Here is a 13,403-nt window from a genome sequence, read left to right as displayed (position 1 = left end):
GTTGCTTGCCCGGCTGCTGAAAACTTTCTTTGGGCATTTACACAGCATTGGGAATGCTTGTTGCCATTCCCCTCATCCTGTCCCCGTCTGTCCCGTCCCTCCATTTTTCTGATTGCCATACATTCTTTAGTGCGTAATTCTGTATCTTTTTGTGTATATTATTTTAATATATTTATATATCTATTTTTTCATTTAAACATTTTAGCTCAGGCACTTGTCAGCTCTTTTTTACAGTCAGTAAAAAAAGTCTAGTTTGGTAGGTTTTTGGTTTGTTAGTTTAAAAAATAAAATTGTATGAGAGACTTGTATACACAAGTTAAGTTAAAGCTGTTAACTGCTCTTTTGGAAAAGATATATATAGATATATATAGATATATATAGTACAATAGAATACTTCTTCTAAATTTATTCTTTAAACCTACTGCAGCAAAAGTTGAAAAACTGACAAAATGCAAACATTAGATAGAAATGCTAATAGATGGAAAAACAATTTATTCCAGTAATAAAAAAATTATTAGAGGACCATTTCGTTGCAAATACATATATGTGAGTGCTTATGTACTGGCCATACTGATTATTTACTAGTAACACTGGGATTACCTAAAGCCTAATCCAAATACAAGCTTTAGTTTAAAAAAAAAATAATAATAATAAATTCTTGGACATTATGCTATGGAAAAGTCAATATATCAAAATTCAATGTCGAAACCCACACAAAAGACAAAACCGCTCTAAGTATTGATCTGAGCGTTCGTGGTACGTACTTTTCTGGTGATGTGATGAAGAGAGGTTTCTTGTCAGTTTCAGAAAATCTTTCGGTTTAAAAACTTTCTTTTCACTTTCTTACTTTTCATTTATTAATGTTTTATATTTGGTTTTTGAACCTTGTAATGAGTTAAAATTAGTTAGAAAGCTTCAGGGTGAAAGGCCCTGGAAATCTAGTTTAAGAATTACTGTAATTCTTTTATTCTTTACAAGTTTGTTAGTCGTGTATTGTTTGAAATATGTTGTTAAGCTTGTCATACTTTACAATGTTTTCTTCTGCATTTTTTTGGTAGAGATTTAAGTTCAGAACTAGGGAAAACTAATGTGTCATAAGCTTAGAATGAAAAATTAAAGTCTGTTCTTATAAACTTTGTCTGTCACTTTGAGGTTAAAGTGCTACATTGTATAATTTTGAACAGGTGAAATCTGTCTACCTGGAAGCCCAGCCTCACCACGTTTTCCAAAATGATACAGGTTAGGGCCTTGTGTAGACTAAGGATGGACTTCAGATCGTGGTTCAGTGTATGTTTCTGAAATTTTACTCTTCTGTGTTCCATCGAAGTTTGTCCTTCTGTGCAGCAGACCGAAATAAAATACTTATGACTGCATGGATTTGACCCCTTCTAGCACTGTCAGTTGGAGATACTGCTGGCTGGATTTTGACGAGTTCCGATTTTGTTAGGTTTTTGTTGTTTTGTCTGCTATAGTATGTTGCGAAAGACTTAGAAAAGTGTTCTCTAGTTCAAGACCTTTTTAAAAGGCTCAGTTCTGGAATTATTTTGTTTGGTGGGGGTGGGGAGTTAGGGGATGACCTGCTTCTAAGGAATACTATTTTTAACTAAGAGAATATCTTGAATTTTAGATTTATCTAAATCTGAAGGTAATAGCTGAAGTGGAAGTTAAAAACATTCAAATTAAAATGAAGAGTGTGTACCTGTTAGAAAAAGATCTGAGGGAGTGATGGAAACAGTTCCTTATGTATAGATTTATCCTTTTTCCATCAATTCCGGTAATGGAAGTATGGAGAATGACCACCTTGAAGAAATAAAAGGTATGTTCATAAGTTTGGTCAGAGGCAAGTTTGCTAACTTTCCTAATAGCATTGAAAAGGTATTAAATGTCATGCCTGGTTTGGCTTTTCAAATCCAAATCTGGAGCGTGGAAGTTCTTGATTTGTGAAAATATGAGTCCATTTCATTCTGTGTTTTTAGTCTTGAGTAAGTTGGCTTGGTTTAGGCAAACTGATTTAGGGACTGGAAATCTTGATTGTGATTTAGGCATTAGCAAAACTTTCTGTGCTCAAGATGGTAATAAACAAATGCAATATTTTTACGCAGGGAATCAGATTAGGTGTAAATGATTTTCCTGGCACAAATTCAGAATTATATTCTGTAGTTACCGCTGAGTGATAATTGAGGGCTTATTTATTCTCTTCCCTCTGGAAATCGCAGCCATCAACTTTCTTATGAAGAAAAGGCTTTTGGAGGATTTAACGTATATAAATGCTTCCTATTGATTTTTCCCACCTGCCCCTTTATTCTTTCTACTTTTTTAGTGAGTAAATACAAGTAGTCTTGTTCATAATTATTTTTTTTAATCCTCTTGAGTCTTAGCACTCAACCCATGAATTTGAATCCTAATAATTACAAATATTTTTCTATCAGTCAAAATTTGTGTGTTTTTTGAAAGTACAGGTACCTATTGAACTGCTCTTCTAACATCAGAAAAAAAGGAATTCTCAACACTTGCTATCTAAATGCATTCTGATTTCCAGCATTGATTACGTCATTAATATCCATGTATCTTATGACAGTATCGTTCTTTAGCTCTTGACATTTTCTGATGTTTAGTCCACTGGCACGCTTGTCGGCAGAGGTTGTATTACCTTTTAACCAAAATTAACTTTTAACTAAATATATTAAATTTTTTTCTGGCCTTTTTTCCAAAGCAAGACTTCTTCCATCCAACTGGCTAGCTCTTTATTGCATATGTTCATGAAAAAGGAACTCGAGCTGGAATTTTGCTGGAATTCTGTACAAGAATTCTGGACAATATTCTGAATAGTATCTTTCTGGTGCTTTATACAGTGATGTTAATGCTTCCCTGCTTCTGCTAGGAAAATCTTGTCTTGCAGCTCTTCCCCACCTTCTCCCCACATGTTGGCTGTATCATGTTTCTTAGTTGTTTTTTCCTTTTCTGTGAACAAGCCCGTAGTTCATAACAGACGTATTTTGTACTTGGTCCTTAAATTCTGATGTTGTGGATTTCATCAGACTTTCGTGATGCCAGTTCTCTGGCTCATCCCTTTTCTCCTCGTGATCCTTCTCAGTTTAGTAATGCTTCCTGTCTTGCTTTGATACTTTTCTACTTTTTGTGTCTGGTTCCTTAGTGCAAACAATCCTTAAAACTTCCCTGTAGGAACCCTTCTAGTAACTCTTCACCACCATTTTTCTCCTTTCCAAAAAAAAATCTGGGTAACCTCTAATTGGTTTGGGTTTTTTTTAATGTACTTTAGAGTTCTTATGTGAGCCCTTCTGAGTCATAATTAATATTCTTACATGGTATTATGGGAGATACTTCACTGAAAGTGAGATGAAAAGTATTTGCTGTGGGTTTTTTCTTTTTTAGAAAATGAGTTATCATAGAGAGCTATTGAGTTAGTCTGGACTGTTTGTTCACCTTTTGTGAACCATTTTGGTTCACAATGGTTTGTTCACAATGGTTTGGTTCACAATGGTTTGTTCACCATTTGTCTCTTCACAATTTGTTCTGAACCCTTGAATTTTATTTAGATCAAACGTAAAAATTATTTCATATTTATTATTAAAAGCATTTTTTAATAAAGCACTAATAATATCAGTAAACTCTTCAAATAGAGTCTGAATGTGTCTTTCAGCCAATGGTAATGACAACAAGAAATTCAAAGGTGACGATAAAATGGATGGGGCTCCTTCTCGTGTTCTTCATATCAGGAAATTGCCTGGGGAAGTGACAGAAACAGAAGTTATTGCTTTAGGTTTACCTTTTGGTAAGGTAACCAACATCCTGATGCTGAAAGGGAAAAATCAGGTAATTCGTTGCTTTCCATTTTTTTAGTATGCTTACTGTCTAAGTTAAAAATATGCTGTTAAAATGCTATTGAAATAACTTGTATAACAGTAAGTATTAAAAAAAAAAAATAAGCCTTTTGCTCATTTATTTTTTAATGAACTTACACTGTCTTTTAGTAAACATTTTTTGGGAACAGGGGATGGTTGGCAGCTACATAAAGCAAAAAGTTAGCTGTAAGATAAATATTTAGTCCTGCATCTTCACAGATGAGTTGCTTAACAAATAAAGCTGGTCTGTAGAGAATGACATCTGAAGACTGATGTTTGTTAAAATGTGTTATTGAACCCTTTAAGTGTTTTGTTTTTTTTTTTTTAAAACCTCTTTAAGTGTTTTTATATGCTGCTGATATGAAGATTATCTGCTCTGAAAATTAACTGTTTAATTACAGGCGTTCTTGGAACTTGCTACAGAAGAAGCAGCTATCACTATGGTTAATTACTACTCTGCTGTGACACCTCATCTTCGTAACCAACCTATCTATATCCAGTATTCCAATCATAAAGAACTAAAGACTGATAACACACTTAACCAGGTATATTTGCTGTTATGTAGTATTACAAATGCAGACAGTAGAAAATAAGCATGGCATGTATTTTGGCTCATGTGACATACGTTAAAATCACTTGGTTTTGTCCGTATTCTAACACTACTGTAGTCTTACCTATGATCATTCCATTTTGTGACGTGGAACAAGATTTGTTTTCTGTGTGATCTTTCCATTATGATGAATTTTCTTAATGTTTCTTAATGTAAAAAGATTCTGAAGTGTCTTCTAGCTTCATTTTTTTTCATTAAATAAGTTTTCATCTTAGTTTAGAGACCGTAGGATGAAAAAATTAACTTTCTAATTCTGACGCTTGATATTCTAATGCCAGTTTGAATTTCCCTAGTGATAATGACTGATGCTAATGCCTACGTTTCAGTGCTTTGAATGATTGCCCTGGTAGCACTGGAAACCCTAGCTCATGTGATCTGCTGTTCCCGGAGACGAATACTCCATGATCACTGTAGAGACAAATACACTTAATAACAAAAAAATTATTTGCTCTTGCCTTGACAGAACCTATTTCACAATAGATGCATATGTCTGTTCTTAATAGAACAAGAAATGGTGACTATTTCATATGAATTTGGGGGGGGCAGGGGCGCGGTGAAGAGAGACATCAACTTACCAAAAGTCAGATGATTTTTTTTAAGGTTAATTTCTTACGTGATGTTACAAAAGGCAGTGTAAATACCAAGTTACAGTTTCTGTTATTTGTGTCCCGTCTTACGTAAGGTATGCAAATAGTAAAATTATAGCTGTTACTGTTGAAAACAATTTCAGGGTAATTTGTTGAAAGACTTCTTGGTTCATATCAAGTATAGTGTTGATTTTTCCTGTTGATCTTTCTAAACATTCCGGTTCCTTAAAAATCTTTTGATAAGTTTGTCTGCTAAAGGTACTTCTTAAAAATTGAGATTCCTCCTCCCCACCCACCCCCAATGTCAGTGATAAGGAAAAATAAATACCTTAATTTACTTTTGAAAAAAGAGAAGAGAGCATGAATTCTGTCTGCATGTATCGTGTATGGACATACACGCTTACGGAGCTTTCTCTTACATTGTTGTCTGGCTTCTGTGGTTATACTGGTTTTGTGCTTCACATGTCCACCTTTTGAACATGTAGGATGTGCTGAATTTTCAGCAGCTTTTATGCCACCATATGCATTAATACCCAATTTTAACATATTCCTTGTCTCTCGGGTCTCTATTTCTTTAATTTAGAATTAAATAATACAAATTGGTACTTGGCAGTAAGTTTTCTGAAACTAGTATCTCATGAGACATTCTGTAAAGCACAAGAAGGTTGGATATACTTTCTTCTGTAATGAAAGATAAAGGTGGTGCAGATAATGCTTGTTGTCTGCAATTTTTTTAATTTTTTTTTTTAGACTCAAAACTTAATCTGCAATTGAAAGCTTTCTCATCCACCCAAATTCATTTAGAAATTGTCTTTTTCTGGATGGTCAAGCAGGAAGATATGAAGAAGTCAGGATGTTAGTCCATGTAACTGGAGAGAGAGGATAAAAAAATTGGAGAAAGGTGCAAGTATATTAGTTATAAAGAAGGTAGAAAAAAATAATATTTAACCAAGGAGTACTTTTAACAGCCAGGCCTTTAGAAATAAAGTAGGAGAGGTTCCATGAAGCTATGCTACTCTGAATTTCTCAATAATAGTAGCTTCCAAGATTATTTTTAGTTATGGACTTAGAATGAGTTGGCTCTGAATAAACAGATTCAAAAAGGACTATTTAAGTTTTCATCTCAGCGTTATAATTCTATGAAAATCCTTTTCCTGTGAGACATCAAAACAATGTGAGAGGAACGCTTAAACTCAGATTTAAAACAAACGTGTCTTACCTGTTTCATACAGTATCTAGACTCAGAAGAATTGACAACAGAATGACCTCTGGAACTGTAATTCTCTTTAATCATCTGCCTGTTGTAAATGCATGTTTTTAGTCTTCCTGCTCAGACATTGCACCATTTCGAAATAAGTAGCTGTTACACTTTCTAAACAGTGTAGCTGATCTTTTAAAATTAATTTCAATTTTGCAAAAATAAGAAAAAGCTTTACGTACTACTCGAATGTCTTCAAAAGTGGCTATGTATATATGGATACTAAATGTTATTTTGAACTTCTTATCTTCATCTGCCAATGTTAAGTCCTGTATTCCTTCATGTATTCACATAAAATTTAGTGGAATGAAATATGGTGTATAAGCATAGGTGGATAGCTCTAATAAGGGTCATATGTTAAAATTGACTTCCTAAGTTTTGGTTCTTTGCGTTATACAGTCTAAACTTTTCCAGTCCCTTTAAGGAGTGAGCTTTAATTGATATGTGCTGCTTCTGTGCTTACAGAAGGAGTAGGAAGTAATTGCGCAACTCAGCCAAATACTGGGGCAGCTTTAAAGTTGTGTATTTCATACACTAGGGGGGGAAAAATAATGTTTTGTTATCAAAAGATGTTTTTACATAGTTGAAGTAATTAACATTAAACATAGAGGTAAATTTTTCCCAACTAGTGTTCACCAGGTCTTTTTTTCTTCCCCCCCCGCCCCCACTTTCCTTACTCATTGATTCGTTTCAGTATGAGGAGTATCATGTAAGTTGTGAGACGTGAAATTGTGTAGTAGTTCTAATACCTTTAAAATATGCGGTATGCGTTAATATGGTGATTATTATTTTTACCTGGCATGCTCACTTGTCTCTCTGTTTTGTATCATTTTGCTTCATAAGGCCACTGTCATGAAAGTATTAAATGGAAACCCTTTTTTCTGCACTTTTTCTTTCTTGGAAAAAGACATCTAATCTTTCTGATACTGTCGGTTTTGGCAGTGGAAGTAGTTACATAGACGTGTGTTCTTGTGGTGTCATCATGTGGTTACCTTTGAATTTCTAAAACCCTGCTTATGTTTAAAAACCAAAAAATCCCCACACATGGAGAGGATTTTGTTTTTCTTTTTATGAAAGAGGGTGGATAACAGACACCAGTTTGTTTACCTGTCTGTGGATACTACTTTCTGACACTTCTCAGTCTTGTCTATTACTTCATTGTGTTAAAAAGGCGAAGTTTGGAAGTGTTAGCTTATCATTATCCCTTCCTATCAGATCCTTCTACATAACTAAAATGGCAGTGAAGTGTTAACTGTAGTACAGTCTCTTGAAAAATAGGATATATACTTATGGTTTCTGTAGGCTTGGGGTTTTTTGTTGGTTGGTTGGGTTTTTGTTGGGTTTTTTTTCTTCTTTAAAGGAAAGGAAAAAAGTATAAAGAGTCTTGAAAACTACAAAATCCTCACTTTCTTTGTCCTTACTAGTAGAACAATAAGCTTGCTACTAGGAAGATTGATATTGGTGCCGTTTGAAGCCCCTCCTTACTGTGACATAAGGATTAATTGATGTTTTCATTTTTATTGTCTCTTCTCACAGAGTCAGACTGCATTGCACTTCCGTTGTGTTATGTCTGTAGCTCCGAGTTTCAAATAAGTGGACTATTTTATGTTTCTGAAGTTAACTATATTAATATTGCTAATTAATTTCTAGCTATCATATTGAAATATTTAAAAACCTGTCTTGTTTTGTTGTTTGTTTTTTTGTTGTTGTTTTTTTTTTTAAGCGGGCCCAAGCTGTTCTTCAGGCAGTGACGGCTGTGCAGGCAACAAACGCTCCCATTAGTGGGACCACTGTTAGTGAGAGTGCAGTGACTCCAGCTCAGAGTCCAGTACTTAGAATAATTATTGATAATATGTACTACCCAGTAACCCTGGATGTTCTTCATCAGGTAAGCCAAATTTCATTTTAACTTGAGCTATGATTGGGAGGAACTTGTGTGTAAAACTTTACAATGTTTTTGGCAGATATTCTCTAAATTTGGTGCTGTATTGAAGATAATCACATTCACAAAGAATAACCAGTTTCAAGCTTTACTGCAGTATGGTGATCCAGTAAACGCACAGCAAGCAAAACTAGTAAGTATAGTTCTCTGTCAAAGCTGGGGACCTTCCTGTACTCTAAACATTTGTAAGATGTTACTATAACAGAGTACTGACCATGGTAATGTGTCATTCTTTTTCACCACTTGTGGGAATTTTTTGAGATTAAAAAATATCTGGGAGTTATAATACAATGTTGTTATATTGCGTAAAATTAGTGTTTAAGGATACTGTGTCTAAAGAATTGTATACGTCTGTAATTATGAACAAATTTTTAATAAGACTGCATAGAGATGAAATAATACGCAAGACTGCAATACTGAAAATGTCAACCAGAAGTAAAATGTAGGATGTAATGTTGATGCATAATTAATTCACTGCAAGCAGCAAATTTGGTAAACCCATTGGATTACTGTTGCTAGATACTTTCTAAGCATTATAACAAAGATGTGATTTTTGGATTGGATATAGGTTTGTGAAAGTATTTAAATATAGTATCCTAAATAAAAAAAATCTAAACTTTATTATAACCATAAATGTCCAGAAGAGAGAGACATTCATGGGACCAGACAATGAAGAGTCTTTGCAGCAGTGACAGATGAGAGCAGGATCTTACTTTTGTTTTCTAGGAAACTCTCCTATCTTGGGTAGGAGAGGCAAGAGCAGGTCACTGGTTTTATTCATTATAGCAGGAGAGAGCCTATGGATAAATTATGACAAAGATCAACAGCATGTCATCGAGACCAGATGTTTTGAATTAATTTAATGGGATATGTTCACATCTGTGGCAATAGAAAAGTTGAACCAAAGGGCGAGGCTAGATTTTTTTATTATTATTATTTTTTCCTTGAGATAAATGGAATGAATTTATATTTTAAACCTTCACGTGCAGTCTAGGGTTGTAGAAGGTTGATTAAAATTGATGTGCTGGTTAAGTGTTGCTTGGCAGCATAGAAAGTGCTTATTGCCATAGGTGACAGAATACTTGAGAACTTCAGGAACAAGTGAAAAGCTTGCAATTCAGACTAAGTTGGCAATGACTATCTCTTAGTAGAGGAAAGAAAAAAAATAGATGTAGTTTTCTGTTGTAGAGAATGATGACTATATTGAAATAAAGACCTTCATTAAATGTTGGAGGATGGTCATTTTTATGCTCATCACCAAATGAAATACTGGGTATTGATTAAAAGAGTGTGAGGTGGTCAAGACAGGGAATCACAAAAAATGAGAGACATGTTTTCAAGAAGCAGAGCATAAGTTTTCGTGCTATTAAGAAAAATAAAGTTAGCTGAAAACAAGAAGATTTGCAACTTGATTTATGATGATCTACTTTAAGATAATCTACTCCTGAAAAGCAGTCTGGAAGTATTTGTAGATTTGGAGTACAATTTAAATTACAGATATCCTTTTCAGAGATGAATAATAGCAAATATTAGATCATGCCTCAGAGTAGAGGGAGATGCAAATACGTTGCTGTAATACATAAAAATTTGCTTGAATGGGATACACCTTTCAGGTTTTAAGTGGGTTTAAAATATAATACATAAGCTAGATCTGTAAACTACAATTGCTGCAGAAATTGACTGTAGTCATTTAGATTCATATTTGAAATATTTGATAAACGGATGCTAATATGTTTGTTACAGAACGTTATAATTCAGTCTTGATTAGTGTTTGGAAAGTTATTTCTTTAGTAATAGACATTAATGCTGCTTTTAAAGTGCATTTTTTTGAAGCAATATGTGACAACAAGTGATAAATCTTTTGACTTCATTTTTTGAGTCTTACATATATTATCAGAAGATGTAATGGAAAGATGGCATCTGTGAAATGGACTGTAGTGATTTGAAAATTATCAGTGTAATTCTAGGAATATATTATAAAGAAGTGACAAAATAACAAAAGGATGAGGTATGTAAAAGTATGAAAGGAACCTAAGAATCTCTTGCTGTTGACTTCTGACAAACTTATACTAGCTCGTGGGATACTGTACTGGTCATAATTTTTTTATTTTTATTTTTTTTTTAAAAAAGCATGTATTTGTTTCTCCAATTTTGCATGTTTTGATTAGGGTAGCTGCTCACTAGTGGTAGCTCATGTGTGAATGACTAAACTTCATTGAATAACAGTGACTCCTGCATGTACAGTCATTGTCAGAGTGATCTTGGAGCCTATCTTAGTGACAAATCGAAACAGTCATAGGTTTCTAGTTTTCTATTTTAACCAATCTGTACATAAATAGATAAAATGCTAAGAGTAATACCAACTGCAAGTATTGAAGAATGCTAAATTTGAAGGAAGGTTTGATTTCCCCGCTACCCTCCCAAGCTATATAGAGGAAAATAAGTATAGTACTTATGATTGAGCTACTGTGGTGAAACATGAAGTGCCACCTAAACAAAAATACCTAAAGGAAAGAAACAGTCAGATGACAGGAAAAAAACACTCCAATTTATATACCTCTGGAAATACAGTAGAAGCAAGAGGATGTGGTGGCTACGCTAAAGTTGCATGGAGTTCAAAATTAAAAGCATGGTAAAAGAGTAGAGAAGTTTTCAATTTGTTTTCCATCAGTTGTTACTATAGAAGATAACGGGGAAATTTAATTTTCCACTGGCACTCTTCACAGGAAATCAGAATGTGGCCTTAATAGAAATTGAAGACTTATTAAGGAAGTTAAAGAGCAATTTGAAAAACTCAAGTGATGTAAGTACCAAGGAGAGATGCAATTCATTTGAAGGTTCTGAGAAAATAGTGACACTGACAAGAATGTACAATACGGAGCGGCTAGCCCTGTGGGACCACTTTTGCTATTTGAATGAGCAAGTAGTGAAAAATTGCATTCCTGCTCCACTTGCTTCATGAGAAACTCTTTTCCTGTAAAAGTAGACTATAGCTACACTGAGTCATGTTTTATCACCACCCTCAAATTGGATCATTATAGTTTGTTACACTGGCAAGGAAAGGTGAAGATGATGAACTTCAGGTTCTGTGCAATGCAGCAGTGTTAGCCATGGGTTGGAGAAAGTACTGAGAATGTGCAATGGTAGAGCACATTGAGCTACTGTGTTTCTCATAATGCAACAGAAGATGATGTCCTGGAGATGTCTGTATGCTTAAGAAGATATTCTAAGCATCAAAAATAGCTCATTTTCATAGTAAATGATCAGTACCCTCAGCATAAGCAGCAGACTTAATTATTTGAATAACAGTAATCTGGTACACCATAGAAATATTAGAGTGCCAGTGTTTCTGTCTGAATACCTGTCTAATCCAGAGTGTTGTCTTTGGTTGTCTTTGACTGTTGTCTTTGTCTACACCAAACGTACTCTTGTCAAATCTTGGATAGTAATAGAGTTATTAATGCCTTGTTTATGGAGCATTAACTGAGACTCATACATAGAGCATGACAGTCATCTTGACCCAACATGGGTTAAAAATACCCTAAGTCTAATCGAGAGTTTCTGTTATAGTTGGCCAGTTGGTCCTTACTTGGCTTATAGGTGACTCGGAGTATCTCTGCAGAGATTCTGTTGCAGTTTGACTCTATGTTCAAGATGTCGTCTTTCCAGTTGTTTTGAGTGACATCATCAGGGTGGCTCTGTGCTGGTAGCAGTCTGCCAAAAGATCTCTGCTGGGCTACATTGCCTTAAAACCTGTAATAGGAACTTCAGGTAGTTGTTGCCGGAATGGAGGGCAAGGACATCTCCAAATAAGATATGTAGCTCACAGGCAATTATCTGTGATTATTGCATTAAGGATTTTCAGGCATCTTGAATCCTGAAGAGCACAGTTTGTGCTCGGAAATGATAAGTAGTGTTCAGGTAAACAGAAGAGTGCTGGATTGTATCCATTGTATCAGGAAGTGCAGCAACAGTGTTTGTGTCCTGGATTTTAAAATTTTGTAGAAAATAATAAGATATACAAGTGGTCATTCAGTCAAGGAACTGCACATAAAAAAAAATAATCTTGGATAGTGGAACATGTTTTACATACACTTTTCTGCCACAGAAACATCTTTTGTCTGAGACTGTTGTCTCAAGATGAATTAATTTCATTCAAATGTATATCTGTAGTATGTATTTGGGACACATCTCTCCCAAGAGATATTTACCATATGACCTTCATTTACTTTGAGGGGCTTATTCGAACTGGAGTATGTTCTGTAAGGATTACTTTTTTTTTTTTTTAGAGCTTTAAACTGTTACACCCTTCCAAAAATCTTATTCTAGTTTCTCCTTCCTTGTGTGCTTTGAGAAGAGAAAGAGGGGGGACTAAATTTCTCTTTTCCTTTTCTCTGTATGAGTTTGGAGAGAAGGCAATGGTTTTGTTGTGTTGACCCTCCGCTCTAATTTGATTATAATTTTTTTTTATCAGACCTTGGTAAATGCTTTCAAGATATCCTCATCCTGCAAGAGATCATCATCTTAGGTGCTTACAGTGCTTGACAAAGATAGGGGCAGATACACTACTTGTTGTGGCTTGAAGCCATGTGTCTCCAGAAATACCTGCTAGCTAAATCTCTGGGCTCCATTTCTGAACTGGGAAATGAGAACATCAAAACGTCAAATCATTTTCTGTCTGCCAAACTCTGTCTGTCTTCTAGGTGCCGTATGTGAATTAGCTAAAGAATAGTGTAAGTGGTATATCCTGTCCTGATTTTTAAAGGGCTATCTTGACCATCTCCTGTAGGGGTGTTTCATTCCACAGATTCTGTACAGGCCTCAGGAGAAGCTCATCAGACCATAATTCTTAATGAATATATCATTTTTCAAGGGACTCCTCTTTCACAAGGATTTTCAGGCATTTTGAGCCCTGAAAATAAAAAGAAGAGCAGTGAACTCTATCCGTTACATGAGAAAGCCCTTCTCTCAGGTGAGGAAAGCCTGAGAGAAAATACGATTCTAGGAATATTCTTCCTCTTCAGAGCCTACCAATAGATCTGTGTGTGCATGAAGCTGCATTAGAGAGCTGCATCAGTCATTCAGGATTTTACAACTTTTTGTAACTTTGTACAGTACTTTTGCCATCTGAGATCACCTTTGC

General features: G+C 34.8%; 1 protein-coding gene across 12 annotated transcripts in view; it reads left to right on the top strand.

Annotated features, from left to right (window-relative positions):
* PTBP2 (polypyrimidine tract binding protein 2) overlaps window positions 1–13,403 on the top strand; it is a 53,744-nt gene that overhangs the window by 23,344 nt on the left and 16,997 nt on the right. For all 12 annotated transcript variants that reach the window (XM_074596983.1, XM_074596982.1, XM_074596981.1 and 9 more), the window contains 4 exons: window positions 3,662–3,834; window positions 4,265–4,408; window positions 8,042–8,206; window positions 8,283–8,393. In XM_074596983.1, coding sequence (XP_074453084.1) covers window positions 3,703–3,834; window positions 4,265–4,408; window positions 8,042–8,206; window positions 8,283–8,393 — 552 coding nt within the window. In that variant the 5' untranslated portion in view covers window positions 3,662–3,702. The remainder of the gene's footprint in view (window positions 1–3,661; window positions 3,835–4,264; window positions 4,409–8,041; window positions 8,207–8,282; window positions 8,394–13,403) is intronic.

Source organism: Larus michahellis, chromosome 8 (genome assembly GCF_964199755.1).
Source record: "Larus michahellis chromosome 8, bLarMic1.1, whole genome shotgun sequence".
NCBI lineage: Eukaryota > Metazoa > Chordata > Aves > Charadriiformes > Laridae > Larus > Larus michahellis.
Note: the sequence above shows the minus strand (reverse complement) of the source record. Positions and strands in the feature narration are given on the sequence as shown.